The sequence below is a fragment of the Camponotus floridanus genome, unplaced genomic scaffold (genome assembly GCF_003227725.1).
Source record: "Camponotus floridanus strain SB8 unplaced genomic scaffold, Cflo_v7.5 scaffold30, whole genome shotgun sequence".
NCBI classification, from domain to species: domain Eukaryota; kingdom Metazoa; phylum Arthropoda; class Insecta; order Hymenoptera; family Formicidae; genus Camponotus; species Camponotus floridanus.
Window position 1 is genome coordinate 885983 of NW_020229437.1, and position 27278 is coordinate 913260.

Below are 27278 nucleotides of genomic sequence, written 5' to 3' on the forward strand. Positions count from 1 at the left end.
TGTCCTACTTTTCTCGCATTAACTTTTAACAACAGATTTTTCAATCGAGTTGAGATATAACACCTATTATGATTTTCTCTTAGCAAAAATATCAAGGTAGATTGGAGACTAATTAATTTTGCAGTGCATAAGAGATTGGAAATAAGTGGATTCCCTAGATTCTTATTCTTTATAATATTGATACTTCGTAGATTCCAATTATTTTAAAACTATACTGACAATTTCGAACGATTAGCATTGATTAAAGTCATTAGCGATCGTTCCTCTTTAGATTATATATCTTTAATGATAATGTACATAAATAATATCGCTGACACAGAAAAAATTTAATGAATAATGGTGAACGCTAATGGAACTCGTCTGCTCAATTAAGGCTTTTACTGCATAATTTTCGCGTTGCCGTATCGCGTACCTTAAATAAGATAGCTTTTAGCAAAAGCATCGCATTTTATCGCTAGCCGGTTCGGTAAAACACGCGATTCGTTCGATAAAGTGCCTTTTCAAGCAAATATTTTTTTCTCTAGATATCAAGGTTATCATTTCTCTCTTGCAAATCTGCAGGCTAATTGCTGTCGCAATTAAGTAAGCCCGATGAAATAATCTCACGATTCGATTATTAAAATATGTACAAGGCGAGAGAAACGTAGCGATTAGTATTATTTACACAACATTATCTGCGTCCTGTTAATGATACATTGCATTAATTATTATTGCAGTTATAATTGGAGACAGAAAAAATTCTTATTTGCAAGTCTTATTCGCACAATAAACTTTATATTAATGTAAATAAATCGAAATAATTTCGGCATAATTTCGTTCGTGATAGGCACCAATTTATCGATGACGCTCACTGCATAATATTCGTGCTGTGTACAATAATAAATCATCATTGCGATTGTCGTGCCGCAGCACGCTTGAAAATGCATATCGAATGTACATAAAATGCATAGATCTTTATTTACATATTCGCCCTATCATACAGAGGAAAGGTGTATGTGAAATGATATGGTTTTGAAACAGTCTCTCAGCGAAATGTACATAAACTTCGCGATGTCGTGCACTATTCTGCGAAATATCATTTATTGCTATGCGCATTGTTTATTCAAACGGAAATCTAACGGTGACACGTTTTGTATACGTTCTCTCTTGCTCTCTTAAACTAATGACTAAGGGGAAAAATATGCCGTTAAGAATTCTTCTCCTTAGTGTCTATAAAATGTAATTATCTGTGAAATTAGGTCTTTCTCTTCACTGCCTGACTACACAATTTATGTACCGTTTTTTCATATACATGTACATATTTCATATACATATTGACTTATGTCTCGTACGCTTGTCTATATTCTTTTCTGGCGCAATTTAAAATTGAATATGCATATTTCTACGACATACACGCTCTACATTTAATATATTATCGACGTATCATAGAGATCATCGAAAAATAGAAAAATCGAGGAATGTTACATTTTACGAAAATTTTCTTTTATTATATTTTATATCGAAAAAATTATTCGAAAAGATTTTACGTGTCGTTTTGTTTGATACAAAGAAAAATAGTATGTACTTTGGAAAAATTGTCTCACCTCAATGCTTTGTTTCATCTTGTTTCATTTTTTTCATTTTAACGCGTAAAAAAATAATGAATTCAGGCACTTATCTTTTGTAATATTTTACTAGTTACGAGTTTCTCAGAAACTTTTCAATAAGATGAGAAAAAAATAATGTTTCAACTTTTTTTTAGAACTTTTTTCTTTATAGTAAGATTTTCCTCTATACATGCATTTTTCATATATTATATACTATTTATATTTCCAAAAAGAATTCTTGCTTTTTATCTTTCTTTCTTATCCGTTGGATTGAAATCACTCTGCATTTTTGTGCATCTTAAATATAACACAGAGATAAAAAAAGTTTGTCAGAATTTTTCAAAAACAAGCGCTCACAATCTCTTGCATCTTATTTTCGGACGGCAAATCTAGTTAGAAAATGAGTTTAACTATTTTGTTTCTCAACCTATTCTTTTAATCAAGAATCCAATCTCAGCTGTCTGTGTCGTTCGGAATGGTAACTTTTGCAGATGTTTTCGCGTCGATATTGATGACTTCAGCTGTCAACAGCTATCGTTCACAGCCAATCAGAGCCGCCCATGGTATCGATCATGGTATTTTATTCTGAAATCCGTGACTCGGCGACGGAAATTTTCACGATTCAAGATCCGCAGTTCGAAGCAGTTTTCGATCCTTATCCAGCACTTAAACGTAGCCGTCAGCTTCTAATTTTAGGGCGGCCTCGTAGGAAGGCAAACCCTGATCGTCCCTCGGGACATCTTCTCGCTTGTTGATCCTGTTGGCCTCCGATTCGCTGGGTAGGCTGTTCACCGGGGGCGAGATAATGCTACCGGGATCGTCAGACTCGTCTTTCTTGTCGGTCGGCGAGGGCAGTGCCCGAGGGTCGAAGATGAGACTCTCGTAAGCTGGCGGCGGACCTGAGGTCACGGGACACAGCGGAAGAGATGTGGACACTCCCTCTTCCTGATGGGCTTGAGTTCCCGTCGATCTCTCGAGACACTGCTGGAGAGAGACGGAATTGTTAGAAGTGCAAGAGAGTAAAACGTGAAAAAATAAAAATATAAAGAATAAGATATACAAACATTCAATCTAAAACTAAATAATATATTAATATAATAAATAATATATTAATAGATCATCCGCATAATAATAAAAATGAATATTTAAATGCTTTTTTAAAATTATATTTTTTAATGATCAACCAATTTCTAATTTTTACATATTTAAAACATATTTAAAAAAATTTTTTTTGTAGTTATGTTACTATGCAAGCTGGTAATATTTTATCTTTTGTGTTCTTTGTGTTTTATTTCTCCATTTCTTTGTGTTTTATTTCTCCATTTCATCTGTAAACTTGAGGACATTCTCAAGACGAAGGTGCGAAATATGCACGTTGTCGCATTGCAGTGTACAATTCCAGGCGTTGTTCTCGCGGCCTGTTTATATGTATAACACGAGGGCGTGGTTTCTACGAGATATGCGAATTTTTATTTAATTGTGTATGCAACCACAAAGAGGTGAGCGACTATGAGAGATTGCGTAAAAGGTCGGTACATGGAAATAGCGACTCGCGGTGCACATGTCGAGTAGATGGCATGATTTAAGAGTAGCTTCATGTAACATTGTAGAGTATCCCAGATATAGCGAAAAGTATTTTCGGAAGAGATGCTTCGGAGTAAATGTGGATAAAATTTGGAAAACGTCCAGCGAGACCTCATTATGAAAATTTTTAATATCGAAAATAGAAGACTTCCCGTGAATCAAACGTCAGAGATGTATGCGGATAATAAATCGCTATATCTGGCTGCATTTCGAATTGATTTTATTTTTTTAAGCACAGATATATCGTGGAATTTAAAAAATTCCATGATATATAATAAACAATAATTAAAATAAGATAGAATAAAATATAAAAAGGCTGCACGCACACATATACTCAGAGAGATATAGAGCATATAAATTAATATGTTTCAAATTATTTCTTCACATACATACATTTTTTTAACGTAACCAGTGTTTAAACTAATCTACAGATTTTATAGCAGAGAAAGCTTAATAAAATTTATAGTTAATATCTTCTTAGAGTTAATAAAAGATTTTATTTCCACTTTATATTTGTGTAAAAACTTAATATTAAAGATTATGATTTCAACGGAGATAATTTTTGCAATATCTACGATGAAAATAATCTTTCGATTAGAAATTTTCACTTACCATGGCATGTGCATCCATGGTAAAGACTTCTAGACTATGAATGTCTGGCTCGGCCCTCCAGTACTGCGAATATTCCTGTGGTCGATGCTTCCGGACGTTCTTGTGACAGCAGTAGCATATGAGCACCACCATCATGATCACAGCGCTGATCATGGCGCTAAAAGCGAACCAATATAGGCGATGTTTAGACGGTGCTTTTTGTGCAAAAAGGTGCCCGTGCATCCAGGGGAAAAACGAGGCTGCTATAAAGGGCAGATGACTGCCTTAGTGAAAAAGTGAGCGTGCGATTTTTCCCAATGGAAGCGGAAATTATTAAACATGGATATAAAACGTAACTTTTAACACCTGTTACATTTTGACAAATAACTTTCTGCAGCGATTAGATAAAACTGCATGTCGCAAAAATACTTTAAACGTATATATAAACATATTAATAAAGGTTAATTTGAAAGATGACAGAATAGGTATTAATTTAAGAGATATAGAACAATTATTGTATTATAGCAACTTTCTCATTTTTCGATGTTTGCTCGAAGAGTTTTATCGCGACAAGTATTTAAAAATCAAATAACTTTTATCTTTTTCTTCTTTAATATATACACAATGCACTATACATCATTGGTAATTACGATAATTATTTAACATTTATGGTAGACCTTTTTATTTTAGATTTTTCAAAGTGACTTGTAATAAAAATTAATTATCCAGAGATTTAACAACGTATTTAATTTTGTCTATATGAATATTTATTTTCATATATATGGAATATGACAATAGAACTCTTTCAACTACTTCAATTCTAATTTGTAGAATATTGTTAACAATATTATTAATTTTTCGCAAAATATAAATATACTCTCGGAAAGAAATTTCAAATATTTTAATTAATATTTTATCAAATAGTTAATATTTTAAAAGATGTTAAAAAAAGAAAAAATATATAGTATCAATGTAATTAATATTCATATATACACGATTTACTTATTTATTTATATTCATATGAAATTCAATTTCACAATAATATAATACTTGTTGCGAAGAAATATCTTGCGTTCTTTCAATAGTCAATTTATTTCTAATGTATTTATTGAACCTGTCACCCTTCGAATAATTGAATTTTCAATCATTGGCTATCTAGACAATTTAAAGTTTATTTCGTGCAATGATTTAATTTAATATACAGACTATATAATATATTAAGATATTGAGAGATTAGGGTCGCTTGTCAGATATGAAATTGACTTATATAAGAAGGCATCTTCGGAATTAATTTAATGACGTTTGCTTTCCAAACCATGCTGTTAGCATCGGCCGGCACGATTGTTACTCACCTACCAAGAAGAAGGTTAACGTTGCCGTGCAGATCCGCGTCGAAACGACCGCTCTTGCTGGTCGACGACGAGTCGTTGTAATCTGGCAGGGCGTTACTCGCATCAACATTGCTGCCATTATTATAGCCTTTGTGTATCGCGGTCTGCATTACCGCTATCTTCTGCATTATGTCTTTATTTTCGTCCTATAAAAACTCTTCTAATCGCATCTCTTCCTGTTCTTTGCAAATAGCATCGAATAGCAGCTAATTAACTGAATTTAATTATCCCTCCTCCTTCCTCTCTAGAGTTGTAATTCTTCCTGCCTCGTTAGGCTTGCCAGAGAAATCTCGTGCATCGAGATCGATATATGTGGTAATTGCTAAAAGAGAGAGAAGGAGAGTATTGCTGATAGTTATCAGTCGGGATAGTTTGAAAGATCGAGAGCGGAGTAATCTCGAACCGTGCTACTCCGAGATTGCTGCTGATCGGCCTGAGAAGGAGTCTATCGTTTCCGGAAACGCCTCTCGTCGAAAAAGCCCGCCGGATGCATTCCTCTCTTCGGTTCCCCCCGAGCACGATCGATTTTACATTACGATCGACTAGATCGCTCGGGGGGATCTTCGCGGCTGAAATGAACCTCAGATCTGGAATACATTGTCATTATTTTTATAAAATGCATAATTTTTGCCTTTTATAATTCTTATACAACTGTTATTTTTATATGTTGACTTGTCCATCATAATTTTATTATTGTTATTTTATGTAGGTATAAAAATACACATTTTTAAATCAATTTTTCTCTTTGCATTTTAAAAGAAGTCAATTATATTACTGTTGCATTGACGTGAGACATGCTCGCAGAAAGATTTAATTTTAAAGAAAAAAATAGAAAAAATCAAAGAATTGCTGTCATTCTTGTGTCATCACACGTGTTCGTATGCAATAATATGTATAATATTGAGATATATAAATAAAATATTTAATATATAAATTAAATTGAACTAGAATAAACTTAGAATTTAAGACATGCTCTAATTTTCAAAATTAATAATGAAATCAAATGTATATTGTCACTAAATATATGATTTTATTCATTTTTTCTTTAAAATTAAATCTTTCTGCGAATATGTTTCATGTCAATGCAACAGTGATATAATTGTGATAACAGTGATAATTAACTTCTTTTAAAATGCGAAGAGAAAAATTGATTAAAAATATTATGTGCATTTTTATATCTACATTTTTATACCTATATAAAATAACAATGATAAAATTATGATAGATAAATCGATATATAAAAATAACAGTTGTGTAAGAATTATTAAAAAAGATTAACATTATGCATTTTATAAAAATAATGAGTGTATATGTTGCAAATATTAATTTAAATGCTTCAAATAAACATTTAAACTGGCATTAAATTAACAGCTAAGAAACAATAAATCGGTTTGGAATAGTGCCAATTCAATAAATGTTCTTCGCAATCCGTGACCTGTATTATTGTCTTTGTTTAACGGTACGTTTACCGTTAAACAGAGATACTTTTATCACGCGTTTTTGTTGCGGTAGATAAAATTTCCTCATTGTACTCACAGACGTCGCATTATTTCGTCGTGTCGCGAAGTCGACAGTGCGAATTTCGCCCATTTCGCTTTTTTGCAAAGTCGAGTCGCGATGCGATTCACGCGGAATGCCAATGGTCCAAATTGAATTCCTCATTGTACTCACGTGTAGTGCGAGGAACTCCTCCGCGATCGCGCGACTTTACGGATTTCCGGAGGCAGGTTTACTCGCGCGTGAAACGCGCACGTCATCGTTTCTCCAGCACGTCGAATTTCAGTCGATAGCCTCGTCTTCTGTCAGAAAGAACGCGTCTTGTTTCCTTATCACAATCTGTAAATAAACGATTTCTGTAGTTTCTTGTTTGACCAAATGATAGCTGATATCTATATCAAATTTCTGATATTTATTCAATCTATCCATTTTTCACTTATCGAATCTAGAACTTGTGCGTATTCTTTTCCAAAAAGATATTAAATAAATAATTTATTTTTGTTGTGCAAATATATATATATATATATATATATATATATATATATATATCGAATCTAGTACTTGTGCGTATTCTTTTCCAAATAGATATTAAATAAAAAATTTATTTTTGTTGTGCAAATAGAATATATATATATATATATATATATATATATATATATACACAACAAAAATAAATTATTTATTTAATATCTATTTGGAAAAGAATACGCACAAGTTCTAGATTCGATAAGTGAAAAATGATAGATTGAATGAATATCAGAAATTTGATATAGATATTAGCTATCATTTGATCAAACAAAAAACTATAGAAATCGTTATATATATATAATGAACAATTATTAAATAAATAAAGGATAAATTAATAAAATTAATTACTTTAATAGGAAAATGATGAAAATCATGTCAAAATTAATGAAAGAATTAAAAATATTTTTAAAGTTTATTATTTATGCACTCTTGATGAAAATATATTTTTTTCTAGCTTTAACGAATACATGAACATAATAAACCGCTAGAAATATATATTTTTAGTTTTTAATTCATTCATTAATTTTGACACAATTTTCATTATTATTTTCTGTTATATTATAACAGAATATCAATTCATTAATTGTTTGCTTATAAGAATTTCAATTTCGTTGAATAAACTTTGTGAATTTCAGAATAAGCGCATTAACGAGATAGTTTCTGCTAACGGAAATATATTTCAAAATCGAAATGAAATAACGTATATAATATTATTTTTCTCGATGCTATTTACATTTGTTTATTTTGCGATATAATTGGAAGAGTAAATATCATCAAGAATATATCAGAGAGAATATTCCCTTAGGAGTCGTCCCACTCTCAGATAGCGATCAATACTCATTTTAAATACTCATTTTACCGTCCGATACGTTAGTTAATTTCAAGGATAATCCACTTGGTGTTAATTTATTAGACTGCGGTTAAGATATTTAACGTGATCATGCGCATATAAATCGAGGAAAAGAAAATTTCAAACTTCAAACTTTATTTCAAGAAATGTTTTTTTTTTTCAATAAGGTTTGCTCTAAATAAATTTCAAATCTTTGATTTATTCTATGATATGATAGACGTATAATATGTGTATATATATATATATATATATATATATATATATATATATATATAATTCAAATATTAATATAAATTCATTAATATAAATTATTCCATTATGTTACTAATATAACGTTAGTATAAATTAAAATTGTTTAATTAATTTAATTTAAATTTGAGTTATATATACACAATATTATAACGCAAGACTTAAAATTTATTGATTTATATTCCTCATTGATGAAGTTTAAGATTGTCTTAAAATCGATTAATAATTGATTTATAATCACAACGTCTAATTTTAACAAATACATAAATATTGAATCGCTGGAAATATTTTTAGCTTATATTCTCAAGACAACGTGATGCAAATTTTTCATACCTTTTACGTGTATTTGTGAGAGGCGAAACTGCACATAAAGAGAAAGGCTAGAAAACTTGTGACCGCGTCTTTACCTCACTTTGCTACTCTGATACGTTTCTTTTCTTCGTTTCTTAGCGGTATGGTATCCGCATTTCTGCCTGGCGTATTAATGAAGTTGCAATCGGATTTGATAATGTATGATGTAAAACTCTAGGAATATTTATAGCCTCGCATGTATACATAAATTGTTAATAAAATTCAATTGCGATTTTATTCGTTATTAATATAATAATTATCTAAATAACTTATTTATTTATTTTTATTAAAATGATCTGCGAGATGATAACAATAATCCTTATAAAATATTAACGTGCTGACAATATCAAAATTAAAAAATAGTAATTGAAACATTATTTGCATTTATTACGTATACGATGCAGTTTATAATATAAATTTAATTTTATCAGAATTTGGAGATATTTTTATTTGATATGTTAAACATTATATACATTTATTTATGATACTATATTATTGGGTTATTACAATACATTATTAATTGCATAGTCATTTTATCAGGAAAGGAGTTCATTCAACATATTTTTTTTTAATCGATAATGAGTATAGTTTACGCTGTTGTACGATGCTGTACGATGACATCATATGTTCTTTTATGCGACGAACTAATCAATAACGGCTATTAAACTTATGTCTGTGTGGCGGAGACTGCATAGATAAAAGATGGTATAACTCATAAAATCATTGCAACTCGTAGTGAATTTTAAGCAATCTATACAAGCATAAAATGTTATGGATTGGATTGATATTGATACTAAAAATAGTGAGCATGAAGCGCTGCATGAAAATTCGCACATCATATATTCGAGAGACGAGATCACTGCTCGAAATTGTATTACTCCAGACTTTACAATGGGAATGTATGTCGTTTGTTGCAGATTCGCGTAAATGAAAGACGTTAGATGAGGAAGTTTGCAAGACCGCCCGAATTACAGGTAAGTCTACAATGTAAAATAGAACAAACGCGTGTTATGTAATTTATGTTTTACTATGTTTAACTTAAAGATATACGATAATTACTTGATAAGATGTACGAGTAGAAACTTTGCTCTTAATTAATTCATAACCCAAGAATTCTTAAACCATTAAATAAAAGAAACAAATTATTTTTGTTTTCTATATATTAACAATAAATTTTAATGAAAGAGATATGATGTGAGATCTAATTGCGTAATGCGTAATATATATACTTTTTTATATTATATTATTAAATTATTCTAAGTAATTTTATTATTTGCCCCCATTATTTGATTGTCGATAATATACTAAAAAAGCTAATGATACATATCAAAATTTTCATATAATAATTTTTAATCGTGTACTTTGATTTGCATTATGCAATCATGTAATCATGTAATTATCTATCATTGCATTAATATTTTGATACATATTATTCATGTTCCTATTCATTCACGTTCCTATTCATTCTTATTTATCTAATCGAGAGGAAAATTTTCATATAATCGCACTATTTCTACCCGAAGCGAAACTAATTGATATCTCATTAGAACAGTATTCGATAGATACAATTACGGTTAATATTAGCAATATTGTTGCACTTATCGACCTAAACAATTATTACGGCAAATTATCTTCTACCCCATTCGGATCTAGAGTCGCCGACTATTCAGCTGCGCATTTAACCTAATCAACCACCCATGCACCTGCTTGATTATCTGAGGAGGCCATGATGTCACGCGATATTCGACCCGACGTTAAAACTTTATTTAGGTTTTTTGCAATTGTGTAACATACTTTATTTAAAAATAACATTTTATGCTTGTATAGATTTTTACGGATGATTACTTTTACATCTCGATTTTTTATCTGGGAAAAAAAATTGATTTCCTCTGAATAATATTTAACTGTCCATGAAACATGCAAGAGGTTTACATTTCTGCAGTTTAATTTATCTTTAATTCTCGATTGTTTTCAACACAATTATTGATATAAAACAAATATTTTTTTATGTAAATTCTTTCTCTCTATTAGTGATACTTTTAGAACATTTCTCCGAACTAACCTCTTCCGTATATTTTTAGAAGCTATTTGTAACTATTATGATGAGTTCTCTCCAATTTCTTTTAATTTTTAATTCATGAAGTATCAGTGTCATATATTCGAACGCTTCAATCGGGCTTTCTTGCTAATCGACGGCCTTGGCTCACATCAGCTCTACAGCGCGATATTCTCTCACGATATAGTACCGTATTTTGCAGTTGTTATATGCATCTGCTGATTAGGTCTTTTAAAGAAATTTTCACAGTTTGATAATCATTCGAGGTCATCGACATTTCTTGATACAAATCGCAGATGACTTTCATATATAACTTTTTATTATTTACACTATTAATACAAATAACAGATTGTTGATGATTATTTTTTAATTGATTTCAATTAGTATTAATTTTTTTTTCTTGTAGAATGTTGTATAATTAAATCTATAATAATATATAACGAGAGTATTTACATATACATGTATGAAAGAGATAGTAAATATCATTCGCACATATATCATTATGTATTATTAATCGTACGGTAAATGCAAAGCTTAAGGCTACTAGAGGTAGTTGTTTTCTAAATATTGAGGCATCTGCCGAGAATTTGTATTAATCATGGAACGTTCGTAACGCATCCGTGCTTTTGATCTACTTCTTCAAGTTAAGCCTCTCTCCAATACGTTCAACAACCAAGGTAGATTCTCAACAATATCCATAGAATCCATCGTTAATATGGATTTGAATCTTTATGGATATATTTGTATATTATATATTTGTAAAATAACTTTGAGAAAAATTAGAAAATAATTTTACAAGTTTTTTTTAGTAATAATGAAAAAATTAATTAGATTAATTAGATATTTCACATAAAGCTTCAATAATTTATAGAATATGTCACTCGCGTCATTTAAATATTAGCCTTGAATAAAGAGGAATGTTTTTAATTATCCACAATTTCCTCCATACTTGTGTACTTTATAGCTTTTTGAAACTGTAAAAACCATCAATGACAGCAGTCACCGTGACGAGGTGTCCCCTTCTAACAATAAATGAAATCTGTCGTATCTTATGGGCCATTTCCCCTTAGTAATGACCCAGCGACATTTAGCGACATTAACCGCATTAAAGCCACGGCTATATAAGCTCTTTCTGTATGTCCTTACTTTTGCAACTTTTCCGAAGGCCAGTGGAACTCTCGAATTATTCACCGGAGTGTTCCTGCGCATCGGCGACAATGCAAATTTATGCATATCAAGACTTCGATCGTGGATACATTCGTCTCCAATTTCGCCAAATTGTTTCGGTATATTTTTCACGTTACGTGTTCAATTCGTTGATGTACGTGCGGATCATTCGTTTTTTTTCTTCGTATCGGGCATATCGACGTGACAGTTATCGCCATCATATCGTATACTTTTATATAATACGCTGTATTCTAAAGATACTGCGCCTGATAGCGAAATCGATGTTGGTTAAAACATCTAGAACACTTCAGTTTACGTAATATTAACGTCGCGATCTTTAAACACACATTCTTTATTTATGTTATGATCAAGATGACAATTCGTAAAAAAAGAATCGCTTTGTTGTTAATTAAAATTAATCGATTTCTTTTCACACACATAATAGATATTGTTTGACATTGCAGTTTTTAATTTTTAATAATTTATTTGTTTTTAATTTTAAAGTTAATTAATAATAATAGTTTTTTTATTTTCTTTATTTTTCTAATTTATCTAATTTAGTAATTAATGTAATGAAAATCACATAGATATTTCATATTATAATTAGTGCATTAATAAGTGTATTAGTTAATTATATTGGAGAGTATCTTAATGGTATAAATAATATAAGTTCTATTAGAAGTTTATTAGATTTATTACAAAAAAATTAATTACAATGCAAATATACATACACACATTTACATATTCATATATACCATATATGTTCATATATACGTATGTATACACACACACACACACACACACACACAGAGAGAGAGAGAGAGAGAGAGAGAGGGTATCCCAGTTATCTTTCGTCATCTTTCAAAGACAGATTCCTGGGATCATTTGACGACGATTTTTCCTCAGCGAAAATATCAATGAAGGTCATCATTTTTTGCATGTTTTTATCATCATATATCTTTGCAATTAAGTCTTAAATTAAAACTCAACTAAAGTAAATTCTATTTAAAATTAATCAAAGAATGTGTGTTGTTAATATTTTATTTCTACAAAGCTTATTTTATGAAAAACCCCTTATTTCCAATCACTTATAATTCGAAAATTATTAGTGCCTCATTTTCGTTGAGGAAAAATCGTCTTCAGATCCCAGGAATCTGTCTTTGAAAGATGACGGAAGATAACTGGGACATCCTGAATATATTCATATGTATATATGTATATATAATTGTTCTTTTTAAAATTTATAACATTTATTTTTTCAAAGCTACAAAAAGTTTCATGAGAAGGAAGTAGTTAAGAAAATCTGTCGTCGCAATCATCGGTTTTGCACGACAAGTTCTCGAAATTATCTTTTCCTAGTTAAGAAGTTCCATTAATTCGTTCGATTTTGTAATAATTAAACTTTATTAAAAACAGAATATCGTGCAAGTTTCTCTTTAATACAGGTATGAAACACATTTTACATGTATAAGTTTTTAAAACATATTAAAAGTTCTTAATTTAAATGAAATATTTTTTAATTTTCTCCTTATTGTCGAAATTTTTACTCACTCTCAAGATACAAGGATGAAATGTAAATAAACGAGGACTGCAAGTAACCACATTAGGAAAGCATATGTTCACACTATTTGCGGTTCGCTAATTGGTGTTGTCACATAATGTCGCTGTACTCCAATTAGTTTCCCCGACGTGATATGTAGCGAAAATTATGCACACCTAGTGTTAACTCGTATCGTGTGCAAATTTGACTTCTATAACACATCACCAGTGCATTTAATTGGTGCAATGAACTTCAATATATTTTACAGAAACACGGTGAGGAATTGCATTTACCTTGACTGCTTGAGTAATTCTTTCAAATTTAATGGCATTCTTATTTGCATACAAAATTTATATAAAAAACATGAGTCTTGCGATTTTCATGTGTGAAAATAAAATTCATTAACGCTATTTTCATTATTTAAGATGTAAGAACTATCCGACTGTAATTGCTTCGTCACTTTTAATTATCTTTAATTAAAGCGATTAGTTGAAAGAAAGATAAGATTACCTTTAATTTAGCACGAAGACTTTCTAAATTAAGTTTAATTATGATATATCATACTTGTGCATTTCTCAATCATGAGGCAACGTTTCATTGATTAAAATAAACTTATCAATTAAAGAAAATCATAATTTTCAATTTAGAAGATCACAAAGTGGCTATCATTGTTCATTATTATGTTATTATTATATAATAGCATTATCAGAATTTTTTTGCCTCTTAAGTCTCATTGAATAAAATTGATTATAAATTAAAATTAAATTCCTACGTCTTGAAAATTATAAAATAAAATATTATCATCACCATATATTTTATAATAACGCGTTATTAATTTTTTCCTCACTTTATATTGAATATTTTACTACTATTGGAATTACCAGATAAGCAAAATTAAATTTTAAAGGTTCAAAAATCATGTTATGGACAAAACTATCATTATCGCGATGTTTTATAGCCGTGACACGACATCTTTTGAATAATATCTTACAATTAGTCAGATAAAACAAAACTTTCAAATTGCAAAAACATGATACAAACAAAACCACTTTTAAATAAGCCTGATGGACATATGACATCGAGCGTGATTGCGTGCATGTATCGATTAAAAGACGCGTCGTAGACACGTAACATACGGTGTATATAACCTACGGGTTCTATATATAGAGCTACATGGGTGCCTCCACCGATGTTGTAGATGTAGGTGGGTTCGCCCTCGACCACGCAAAACCACGTCGGCCTTTTTCCCATTTTGTATCGAACGCCTCGGCTCAGCTTGACGCGCACGATTCACTACTTGGCTGAAGCCGATCTTCACAAGATAATGCCCTCGGAGCTTTCCTCGTTAAACTCAATTAATTGAAAAGAGCTAAAATGATGGTTATAGCGATCGCAATTGAGGATTTGAAACATTGGTCGTCAATATTATAAGGTGTATTTCGAAAGTCAAGCCGCAAATTATAATAAGTGAAGATTATAATTAAATGGTTATATATTGTTGCGATCAAAGAGTTTATGGGTCGATGACATACTAAATGAAAACTAATTTTGTAATTATTGAATAAATATAATCATTATAAGGAGCACATTAAACACAAATTATATTCTTTACTTTTTAAGATTTGATAAAAAAGGAATCTCTCACGTATCGAATTGTCATGCAAAGCAAATCTGAATTTTCAATTATTTCTTTTATATGATAAATTATTGTTGACTACTCTCATTTTTATATAAAATCACAAAAAAATCAAAACAAGTAAAATTAGAGTTGTAAACGGCAGTAATTTAATAAAATACTCGTTAATAAAGCTTTTGAAGTTGTTTTTTTACAGAATTATTAGTTCAAACAAAATACTAAATTTAATCCAAAATATAACAAGAACAATAAAAAAATGGAACAAGAAAATATATCCTACGCTTTTGTTTAAATGATTTAATATATTGCGACGAGATTTTCAATCAAACTAATGAAAACGGTTAATTGATTGTGGAACATGTAGCATACAGTTACTATCTTAAATTTTTTAGTGAATCCAATTAGTGAAAAGTAGAATTTCAGTAAATTTAGTAGATACATTCAATAAGTTATTTTTCAAATGGTAACCTAAGACTCAATATTAAATTAATCATTAATGAAATTTACATTTCTAATTTTTTCGCTTAAATCGTTTCTTAATTTTGTATGTGCTTGTTTTAATATTAGATTTATTTTTTATTTAGATTCACTTTTATTAGCTATATTTTTTATGAGGAGGATAAAAAAATAGCTAGATTCCCCCACAGATGTTTATTTTAATACTATTACTCATGTTTATTTTAATACTATTACTTACTACTAATAATCTTAATATATATATACTTGTACATAATCCTTAATTAATCATATTTTTTTCCAATTTTTGTTTACTTATACTTAGATTATTTAATTTAACTCTTTAATAACAATATTTTACATAATGTTTATCAGTATCTTGATTATCGAAAATTATTGTTAGCAATAATGAGAATACAAAATAATATCGAAATGATACTATATTCTGCGATTATTGTAAATACAGATTAATTCAGTCTACTGTCTTTTTTTGCTAAAAATGTTTTTTACAATAATTAATGCATCCGACACCACCGGATATGAAATATCGTGCTAATTGTGCTCCCGTATTTGATGTCATGACATCGAATGTCATACATAATATACTCATTTGTGACGGTTCGATTATATTCCATGGTTATCCAAGTATTTAAAACCGCTTTTGAATGTATTTCATAATGACAATTAATACCGTCAAGCTGTCGTGATTACGAATGTCATGTGATTTAATGCCACGTGAGGATCCTTGGCAAGATGACTTGCCGCAAGACGTGCGCCAGCATATCATTTTATAATCTAACGATTGCGATGGGATGAGAGAGTGAGGACGTCATCAATGGTATTACACGTTGCTTCTGAGGTACAGAGAATAATTTAAGGTCCTTAGAAGCGGAGAGATATATACGACATTGCACACACAAGTGCTGACGATCATTGCTATGCAATGTCACGTTCGCGTACGCGATATAGTAGCTGAATAAATATTTCTCACGAATATATTTGTTATCGATATTATGAGAGAGAAGATACGCAAATATTTTTAAAGAACGAAAATGCGAAATTTCGATCATTTTGCGATTAATGCCAGAAGGGAGTATCTTTAATGTCCGAATATCAATTATTATTGACCTCGGATATTGGTATTCTTATGAGCTTGTACACGGATCAAACGATGTAAATTCGAGGTATTATTTACGTTCGATTAAAGCGTAATTAAATTAGTGATTTACGGTTCCCTTCCCTTTGAATATTAATAGCAGTGCTTTAAGCGTGCCAAATGTGACCTTTATGTAGGGTGTTCAAGGTAACACAGTAAAGCGCTTACTTGAAATTATATCTAAATATTCTATAGTTTTATTACCTAATTACATTAGCTAATTTGTTTTAGACTAGAAGCTCTCGAAATGTTGCTATTATTAAACAGCCTGTTTAATATTTTACATTTCTTAATCCTTGTTTTAATAAACGCATTTTTTCAACTTATAAGGAGAAAATTATCGATGAGAAAACGTAACTATTAGTTGTTTCAGTAAATAAATCCAAAGTTAACAAAAAAAATTAATATTTCTTAATTCATTTACTTGCCAATAAAATCAATAAAAGCATTTTATTAATTGAAGAATGCAATGTTGAATTTTTCTAATTTATCTTTTTTTCAAATAAAAAAATTAATCTAAATTTAATTTTCTAAAGATATTGATTTTTTTCTTCAATTATTTAAGAAAGCTCTTCAAATTAATTCTCATCTTTAATTTTTGAAAATATATTTTTCGGTTCCCTTCCCTTTGAATATTAATAGCAGTGCTTTAAGCGTGCCAAATGAGATCTTTATGTAGGGTGTTCAAGGTAACACAGAAAAGCGCTTACTTGAAATTATATCTAAATATTCTATAGTTTTATTACCTAATTACATCAGCTAATTTGTTTTAGAACTAGAAGCTCTCACGAAATGTTGCTATTATTAAACAGCCTGTTTAATATTTTACATTTCTTAATCCTTGTTTTAATAAACGCATTTTTTCAACTTATAAAGAGAAAATTATCGATGAGAAAACGAAACTATTAGTTGATTCACTAAATAAATCCAAAGTTAACAAAAAAAAATTAATATTTTTTAATTCATTTACTTGCCAATAAAATCAATAAAAGCATTTTATTAATTGAAGAATGCAATGTTGAATTTTTCTAATTTATCTCTTTTTCAAATAAAAAAATTAATCTAAATTTAATTTTCTAAAGATATTGATTCAATATTGATTTTTTTCTTCAATTATTTAAGAAAGCTCTTCAAGTTAATTCATCTTTAATTTTTGAACAGATATTTTTTAGATATAGAGCTACTTAATCTAGAGAATTTTTCAAAACATAAATCCATCCGTCGGGTATTAGCTACATCGCACCCTCCAATTTCACTTGATACCTGTTTGCCCTGTGACAAGTGTCAATTTGCTAAGTGAAACCAACCTTTTTCTCAGTACACGACAGAGGCTGGTCGATCGGTCGCTCGCTAAACACCTGCGGTACCGTTTCTGGCGATCGATGACAATCCTGGCTGGTGTCCATTCGTTCCAAGTTGATCACCACGACGACGACGACGGTGCGACGCCGCGTGCGTGACGCGCGGCGTCGACCGCGCGCACGGGGAGGCGAGACGTTGACGACGATCCCGTCCTGCGTCGGGCAAATTCTGCGTCCGGTCCGTCCTTAGTACCGTTCCGTCGGAGACTATCGGCGACGACGGTCATGGCACGCTCGTTGCTTGGCTACGCCACGCGACCCGCGGCCAGGCACGGCATTTAGGTATAGTTCACGTGTGCCGGAGGCACGAACAACGGAGGCCGCCGTCGCTCCCACCTTCTTCGACTTCGTCGTCCGCGTCGTTGCGTCACACTCTCTTGACCACCCTCTTTCGACTCACCCTCGTCGCTGCGCCTCTCTTTCTTTCGCGTTAGTCCCGCTTCCGCCACCACCCTCGTTACTCGAGAGAGAAAGAGAGGAAGAAGGTTTTATACCTGCCTTTGCACCGGCGTGGCGGTAATGTTAAACCACCCGTTCGCGCGAGGGTGTATTTCGGACAACGTGGTTTGGTGCGGTGCGGTGTTGGATCGTCAGTCGGTTGGATCTCTCCGTCGTGGTTCCCGATGTCGTCACATAGGTATCACGACGGTATAGTATTTCATCCGAGTGTCGTGCGAAATTCAAACGATCTCTGTCGAATTGGATTCTCGACGTGGAAATTGTGGTCTTATGCGAGGAGTTGATCTACGTGACGTAGACAGTGATCTAGTGGTATGGACAGTGTACTTATGTCGTTTAGTTTCTCGCATCGTCGATCAAGTCTGTTTTTTAGAAAGTGAAATTTATAATACGAGGAGAAATCCTATTATGAAAGATTAAAAGCACATATTCCTATTAATATAACTTTTTTATTATCTTAATATTTTATCGTGAATTGTATAATAAAATTAAATATTATTTGTATCATTTTATTGTAGTTATATTGAAGTAATTATGTTAATTTATGATTAAAGTAATTACACACTAAGCACAATTATATTAAAGTGTATTTTTATTATATCTTTTTACAGGAAAAGAAAAACATAAAATTTATATACACATATATGTATTATTTTATTTTTTTTAATATATTTAATATGTCTGTGATGTTGTTATATATAAAATGTGCATGTGTGTATAATTCTGCTTTTTAGTTATATTAATATCTTTGATATCTTTAATGATTCGTTGTGTATTGTAAAATTCTGCTTGTTATCTTTTATTTATCTTGTTCACTGCTTAATTATTTATACAAAGATTTATTTATTTATGACAAAGAAAAGTTCCATCTGACAAATGTTTACATTTTAAAAATATGTAGCATATATAGAATTTTTGCCAAAACTCTCTATGATCATTTTTTTTCTTTTTGGATACGATATTTACTGAGTCATGCCTTTTGATTTAGTATAGTTGTTTGATATCGATCAGTTTGCCGTTACTTGCGATCGATTTTTTCGAGTTTTGTACCGTTCTATTTCGCTTAGTCGTCTTGGTTTCGTGCATGAATGTCATTAGAGTTGCCCAAATGCAAAACACATCAGATACGTACTCGGAATTAAAAATAACAGTTCACGAAAATTGTTAAAACCAGTGTTGCTTCTCTTATAACTGTCGTGTCAGACGGTAGGCTTATGATTACGATGGAATAAATTAGCATGTAGAACATTGTGACTCATTTCGGACAACGGCATCCAAACCTAAAGTGCCTATCCCCGGGTCTAAGCACCTTAGCAAGGTGCCAAGTGTTGTCTATGTAGTAATCAGAACCGCGGTACCGTCTTCGCGTTTCATATTTTGAGAGCTGAACTAGCTAAGCTTAGAGCTTGGCTCGTCCAAAGTGTATTTCTGTGCAATTCGACAGGTGGTCCGTAGACACCATCACTTACCACGATAAGTAACAACACTCGACGATGCTGCTTCTCTTTACGATGCGAAGTCGAAATAAACACTCGGTCATCTCAGAAATGTAGCAGTCGTTAATAGAACGTGTTTTTCTGACAAAAATGAGATCGCATTTTTCAATAAAGAGAAAAATAATATAATAGAACATAATACAATGAGTGATCGATTATTTATTATCAAAAAGGAAAAGAGAGAGATTATTCATTTATTAAATTTTAATAAATATATATATATATATATATATTTATTTATTTATTAAATTAATATTTATATATGCTATATGTATATATATATGTATGTGTTTAAAATATATGTATAAAATATTTAATAAATGAATAATATCTCTCTCTCTCTCTCTCTCTCTCTCTCTCTCTCTCTCTCTCTCTCTCTCTCTCTCTCTCTCTCTCTCTCTCTCTCTCTCTCTCTCTGATAATCGATCATTCATTGTATTATATTTATTATATATTTAATCTATTATATAATCCTAAGGTAAAATCCTAAGATATAATATATTATATCTATTATAAATCTATTATATTTAATCTATTATTTAATTATTGAGATATTTAAAATATTTAATTTTATGTAATTTTAACATGAAATTTTCTTTAGCATTAAAATATTCTTATTAAACGTGAATTTGCGAAATAATTCGATTTCCGCAAATATCGCGAATATTGCATTTATACGAAATTTCCTCAACGTATTTATATCGAGAAACTGAACTGTAACATCGGATATGTCTCGACGGATCGTATCGCGAGGGATGAAAATCTGCTTGGGTTTCCGACGGAAATGTAATATAATATCAGAAAGGCGATGCCTGGCAAAGGTCCATAAATCTTCGTGAGATCATAAAGTGGGAAAGCAAGCGCTTTTACGCGCGTGCATTTACGTCCGAAACACTTTCGCCGCTGTCTTTCTCGTTGTTTGGCCCGATGAAAAAGAACAACGCGTTTTCCCGCGCTAGAAGAATCGCCGGAAATACGCGAGGAGCATTTCCTTTCAGGTCTCTAATCTCGAGATATACCGCACTGTGTCTTTATGCAGACACGCTTTCCACGTAAATCACGCCTTATCTCTCATGTGTCACCATCTCAAGATTTCGCAATAGGAATGCGCATCTATATCCTTGTTGTGCATTTGCTAGTAAATGTGAATCATCTTGTCTTCGTGTTAAAATTGAAATGTAACCATGATCTGACCGGAAATAAGAATTTTCAATTCACAATACGTATTAATTAACCATCATTAAAAACGACTACATTTATCGCTTTAATTAAAATGAAAATAGAGCAGAAAATAGAGAAAATATGACTATATAATATACATTTAAATATCTATAATTTAAATATATTTATCTTTTTTTCACGCGTTAGAGCACGATTGAAATTATATAGAAATTATATAAAAAATGTTTGAAATAATCGGTTACGCTAAATGCTAATAAGAAATGAGAATAAACGCGGAAGAAATTTGCGCTTTTCTCATCGAATAATTTTATTCATCAGTTTATGGACGAGGAAATGATAAACGATTTAAACATGAGAGATATCGCTAACGTTGCGATGAAATGATTGCCTCAATCTAATTAATCCGCTCGTTCGAGCCGCGAGTTCCGGCAACCGTACACATAATTTTTTCCCTTTCGTTTATTTACAGACTCGCCAGAATGGTGGGTAGCATGCCCAGCGGATGGATGAGGAGAGTTCTCCTCTTCCTCGTCCTGATGACCGGAGTCCTGCTGATCGCCATGTATGCTCATGCTCCGCCGCTCGCATCGCTGCAGCCGTTTGCGACTCGTCGGTGAGCAATTTCCGGCAAGATTACAGTTTATTCTATTTATTTTCCCTCAAACATATGATTTGACAGATAAAAAAATAGTAATTGATGTTTCACTCTTGAGGATGAGTAATTATATCTAGAATAGTCGATTTATTTGCCTATATTTAGAAAAGCGGGCGACTTTTTTTGGGCACCGCTATCTCATGCTTCGATGTATGATTTTATATGTATATTATTTTTTATGAAGAAAAGAAATTACGAAAATTTATAGAAAAATTGGAAATATTTCCGATTTATAACTAAATGAAACATATATGTGCGAAAGGTGCCTTTCTTCTTTTTAATTTTTATGTTCCTATAATTTTCACTAACGCGTGGCCAGATTTATTTTTCGCGATATATTTTAATCCCCAATGCCTTTTGATTATTTTCACATTGCATGTTTTTTTTATTTTGAATTTATTTCGTACTCTCTCTCGCATCACAACGCGCATCGAAGAAGACTAGAGGACTTGCAACGCGGCTTGGTTAATTACCTGGTGGGTAATGAAACCACCATCGGACCCGAGGAACGGCTTTACGAGTATCTGGAAGAGTCTAGGTAACGGACAGTTTCTGATTGGGGATGGAATTTTAAGCTAGACGAGCTGTACCGCGTATTTCTGATGCCTTAAGCTCGAATTCATCTCCGCTTTTGCCTCGATTGGTCTGTTTGGATGTGTCTGGTTTGAAAAAAAAAAGATATTTAAAAATACGTTGAACTTTATCATTCATCAAGTTACACATTGAATGATATCATGTACATTTAATTTTGAATTGTTATTGAAAATAAAAATAAACATTTTTAATTTTTAAAAAAAGAAGTGCGTTTAAATTGGAAGTTTTATAGAAAAATAAAATTTATGTTTTACGATAAAAAAAGGTTCAAATGTTACAGGTTTTGTAAGATAAAATCCATAATAATATTATATCTCTCTTTATTTGTTTATATATATTTATTGAATCTTTTCTATATAAATATCAACATGTATTTGAAATATATTGGATATATTTTTGAAAAGCTAAGCTATGTATTATATTTGGGTTATAAATATCTCGTTATATTTTTTTTCCTCTTTTCGAAACCAGTCACGTGCTAACCCGATACCAATCAGACATCATTCTCCCAATTAAGACGTTATTCGGGCGCGACCTACAACACGTCGATTGCTTCGTGAACAAATTCCCAAATGTTCTGAATTTTCGCGTGGGAACTCTCGTATATTCTCTAGTCTTGCACTTCTCGTTTTCCTTGCAACGTCGCACCTCATTCTGACATTCATTCGTTTAATCCACTTGCCCGAACACGTCCATCATACTAAACGTACACTATTGTTGCGCACCATTGTTTTCCGTATTTCGCAGATTATACTGCTCGCGCACCGTGTTGCATCTGTCCTGACCCGCTTCGCGAACCCGATTTTCCCAGCCTTAATTTTGAAAACAACTCGCTTTTGCTTTTTGAAATACAGTGCAAGTTTGGCTACAAGTTTATGAAATTGCGAAGGATTGAAAAGATTCTTCGAAAAGGAAATTTTTCTTCGAGAGGAAATTTTTTTTGCATTTTATTCATGGACAATCGCATCAATTTCTAGTATAAAATATAATTTTACAATTCTGTATATAATTCTAATTTAAGGTTTTATTAATCAGTTAAAATCATCGTTGCTTTATTCGCAATTTCCTTTGGAATTTCATCGAAACATTCATTTTCTAACGATACATTCGTTCATTTTTTTTAACTTTGGGTAGACTTTTTCCCGTTCATGATTAGCCAACTATTTTCCTGCGCTTCGATCAGCAAACATCGTTTTTCTCTTCTACTCTTCCTTTTCCTGAACATTTAATTCGAACAATCCCAGTGGTACTTTTTGTACTCTTATTCATCTTACCATTGTAATGAGCAGCTTTTCATTTCTCAGAGTTACGATATTATCAGTTTGGCAAAGAATAGAAAATGAGTTGCGAAGATGGATTTTATATTTTTTGTCAAAATGAGAGAATTGTAAAGATTCGTTTTCTTTCCACTTTCGATTTACGAAATTATTTGATTAACATGTTATTAAACGACTTACAATCTAATAATAAAATAGTGCTGATTCCAATTGATTATGGAATATTTTGGTAATTATTTTTATAAAGATATATTTCTTTTTATTAAAATAAAAATAAATATGTATATAATAAATATGTATATATTATGTATATATGTACATACTATACATATTGATGAAATAGTTTTAAAATATAAATTTAACTTGTGATTTTTTATCTTAATTATTTGTTTATAATATTAAACTTTAATCTTAATTTTGTAATTTAGTTTTTCCTTGTTTTTATTTTTCATTTTATGCATTTATATATTGTCTGTTATCGCTATTGTTGAGCCAATTATTAAATATGAAATATAATTGATTGCAATAATTATATCAAATAATTATATAATAAATATATAAATAATGTGGCGTTTATAAAAATAGATATGATCATTTATTGCGACAAACTAAATTTCCTAACCATCTTAACTCTGCAAAATGGAGCTTGAAATTAACATTGTTTACTATATATATTTCCTTGAACTTATCTATCCTTGAACATATCTATTTTTAACTCTTTCTATATCGATTACAAAACAAATGTCGCATAAACTCTAGATAATTAAAAAAAAAACATAACTATATACAGTACTTGATAATCTATGACATGTACAAAGTACAGATAGATCAATAAAATTTAGAGAAGAAATAAGTTATTTCTTTTTAGAGAGAAATTAATAGATTTCTTTTATGTAAGAGATATTAAATTTTCAATATTTTTCGTGTCACATAAATTACCAAGCATCATATATATACATTATATCACGTAAAATATTACGCAAGTAAAATGGACCAACTTACAAACTCAACTTTTACACTCGTAGGACGTTTCAAAGTCCGTGGTCCTGGGCATGTGTAGCAAATCGATGCGAGAGGCGAGCAGTAAGATCCTCGAGGACGTCCTTGGCGACCTGCACCGCGCATTGTGGAGGGAACGCTCGTCTATTGTGGCCCAGACCGACTGGGAATGTCGTCCTCGGCGATGACAGTGTCATCCTGCATCTTCAGCAAATCGAATTCGTCACTATCGATACGAATGACCAAGAAACGAAGGATCTGTTGGAGCAAGCGAAGGATGTCTTCATTGGTGAGTGTTGATAAACCCAAGGAGAGAAGCGTATCCTGGAACATCTCAAAGATGTTTATTTAATGGCAGGGAACATCAGAAGTCTGATCAAAGTATTGAACGCCAAAAGTCGATCCGGTATCGATACATTCATCATATATCTGAGCGCTGATAACGCACGGGGCACCACTCTATCTCTGGACACCGACGAATCATACAAGCTGGAAGTTGCATCGAAAGGGAAGATCCTGGAGGCCAGAATCACGGGAAAAAGTTATTTCGGGCTGCGACACGGTCTCGAGACTCTCAGTCAATTGATCTGGTGGGACGAGGCCGCTGGCAAGCAGGGTGCTCTTCGTGTTCTTACACGAGCTTCTATCGAGGACAAACCCATATTCCCTTATCGCGGCCTCCTAGTCGACACCGGCAGGCAATTTTTCTCCGTCGAGGAGCTGAAGAGAGTGATCGACGGTATGGCAGCTACGAAGCTTAATACCTTTCACTGGCATCTTACTGACTCTCAGAGTTTTCCCTTCGATTCGGCACAATTTCCGGAGATGGCGAGATGGGGCGCTTACAGCGGCGATCAGATTTACACACCCGATGACGTGAAGGATCTGACCGATTACGCGAGGATACGTGGTGTCAGAATCATCATCGAGATCGATTCTCCGGCTCATGCTGGCGCTGGGTGGCAATGGGGTAAGTTCAAGTGCAAAATCTTAATTCTAAATACATAAAATAAAGAGATATTACGTAGGTCTATATGATTTTAAAATTATTAGAATTGTCACATTTTTTAGTATTAATTTTTATTTACTAAAATAGATCATTTTTGTGTATGATGCTAGGTGCGGAACATGGTTTCGGTGAGTTGGCATTATGCGTGGATCAACAGCCGTGGTCGTCATATTGTGGCGAGCCGAATTGCGGCCAGTTGAATCCTATAAACGAACACACGTATCGAATACTCGAGGGTCTGTACCGGGAGCTGTTGGACCTCACCGAGGTGCGCGATGTGGTGCATCTCGGTGGCGATGAGGTAAACCTCGAATGTTGGGCACAGTACGGCAACATCACTTTGGCTATGCAGGCGCAGAACATGACAGATCATCATGCTCTGTGGGCGGAATTCGAGACGAAGATGTTGCAACGATTGATCCGGGCGAATCACGATAAAGTGCCGAAAGCAGTGATTATATGGAGCTCGCCATTGACCAAAAGACCATACATCATGATGTACTTCGATCCGAAGATCCATGTCATCCAATCCTGGGGTGGTAGCAATTGGCCGGAAACACCGGACTTACTGGAGGACGGCTTTCGCGTAATCCTTTCGCATGTAGACGCATGGTATCTGGACTGCGGCTTTGGCAGGTGGCGAGAGAGCGGTGAAGCCGCGTGCGGCGAATATCGTACCTGGCAAACCGTCTACAATCATCGTCCGTGGAAGGATTATCCACCACAGCAGCTGCCTCTGGTGCTCGGCGGCGAAGCGGCGATCTGGAACGAGCAAACTGGACAATCATCCTTGGGACCTCGACTATGGCCCAGGGCGTCAGCGTTTGCTGAACGACTATGGTAAATAATATTATATAGAAGAATGTCATTTTTAGGAATATTTTTACGAAGAAAATCTTTTTCAGGAGTGACTTACCGACGAATAGTTATTCCACGGATGAAAATGTTTACACCAGATTGGCCATGCACATCGAAATTCTGAATAGCAGAGGCATCAAGACGGAGTCCATGTGGCCGTATTGGTGTTCCCAGAACCCCGGTAAATGTCTCTGACCTCTGATCGTTAGAAATTCGCGAACTATCAATCAGTCGTCCCGCGAGTGCTGTACCTGCAGTACTGATAATCGTATGAAACTGGGACACCGTAAGAAAAGACGATGTCTACCACAAGCCTTGTCGAAATCGATTTCGTCCGACGCGCAATTACATCGCGTATTCGTGATTCACGAAATTTCTCGATAACCTGTCGACATACTTGACAATCGTTCCTGCTCGATAAATCATCCAATTTATCGAATAATGATATTCATCATTCGCGAGATGCGACAAACGTCAAAGAAATACGAGACAATTTCGAAGACAGTATCAATATAGTGAATGATAATTGATTCAAAAACCATCATTTACGCACTCTGTGTGTGCGTAAACACATAGATATGCCAGAGCTATAAGATTATACAAGCGACGACAGGTAAGTTGTGAATTTAAATCAACATGTATTATCTTGAATACATGATTATCTTGAATACATGATTTATAACGTAGGACAATTGAATTTCTTTTGAAAAGTGCTTTGGCGAGCTTAGTTTTATAAGCGTCTACTTAACA

General features: G+C 32.4%; 2 protein-coding genes across 9 annotated transcripts in view; one reads left to right on the top strand and one right to left on the bottom strand.

The window, feature by feature from the left end:
- LOC105254246 (probable beta-hexosaminidase fdl) overlaps positions 1 to 27036 on the top strand; it is a 35985-nt gene extending 8949 nt beyond the window's left edge. Inside the window, exons 2-8 of one of the 5 annotated variants that reach the window (XM_011262794.3) lie at positions 9545 to 9601; positions 21606 to 21749; positions 22228 to 22329; positions 24688 to 24950; positions 25020 to 25631; positions 25781 to 26510; positions 26576 to 27036. In XM_011262794.3, coding sequence (XP_011261096.1) covers positions 21616 to 21749; positions 22228 to 22329; positions 24688 to 24950; positions 25020 to 25631; positions 25781 to 26510; positions 26576 to 26723 — 1989 coding nt within the window. In that variant the 5' untranslated portion in view covers positions 9545 to 9601; positions 21606 to 21615 and the 3' untranslated portion in view covers positions 26724 to 27036. Of the gene's footprint in view, positions 1 to 9544; positions 9602 to 18178; positions 18282 to 18607; positions 18771 to 21605; positions 21750 to 22227; positions 22330 to 24687; positions 24951 to 25019; positions 25632 to 25780; positions 26511 to 26575 lie in introns of those variants that run through there. The other 4 variants (XM_020028436.2, XM_011262796.3, XM_011262797.3 and 1 more) reach the window with 4 other exon arrangements.
- Positions 1494 to 18125, bottom strand: LOC105254244. 4 transcript variants are annotated; one of them, XM_011262788.3, is made up of 6 exons: positions 17946 to 18125; positions 6824 to 6988; positions 5556 to 5739; positions 5114 to 5474; positions 3783 to 3939; positions 2253 to 2570 (listed from the first exon to the last, which is right to left on the bottom strand). In XM_011262788.3, exons 4-6 carry the CDS (start codon positions 5278 to 5280, stop codon positions 2253 to 2255), a joined length of 642 nt encoding a protein of 213 aa, XP_011261090.1. In that variant the 5' UTR covers positions 5281 to 5474; positions 5556 to 5739; positions 6824 to 6988; positions 17946 to 18125. The 4 variants fall into 4 exon arrangements, with proteins under 4 accessions (XP_011261093.1, XP_011261092.1, XP_025265995.1 ...); XM_011262791.3 differs by having other exon boundaries at positions 1494 to 2570; positions 3783 to 3927; positions 5114 to 5739; XM_011262790.3 differs by having other exon boundaries at positions 1494 to 2567; positions 5114 to 5739.
- Positions 27037 to 27278: the final 242 nt, after the last annotated feature.

Coding starts and splice junctions, on each gene's coding strand:
- LOC105254244 (XM_025410210.1), bottom strand. CDS start 5,280: ATGCAGAAGATAGCGGTAATGCAGACCGCGATACACAAAGGCTATAAT. Junction 3,940..5,113: donor GTTAACCTTCTTCTTGGTAG/GTGAGTAACAAT, acceptor GTTCGCTTTTAG/CGCCATGATCAGCGCTGTGA. Junction 2,571..3,782: donor CCATGGATGCACATGCCATG/GTAAGTGAAAAT, acceptor GTCTCTCTCCAG/CAGTGTCTCGAGAGATCGAC.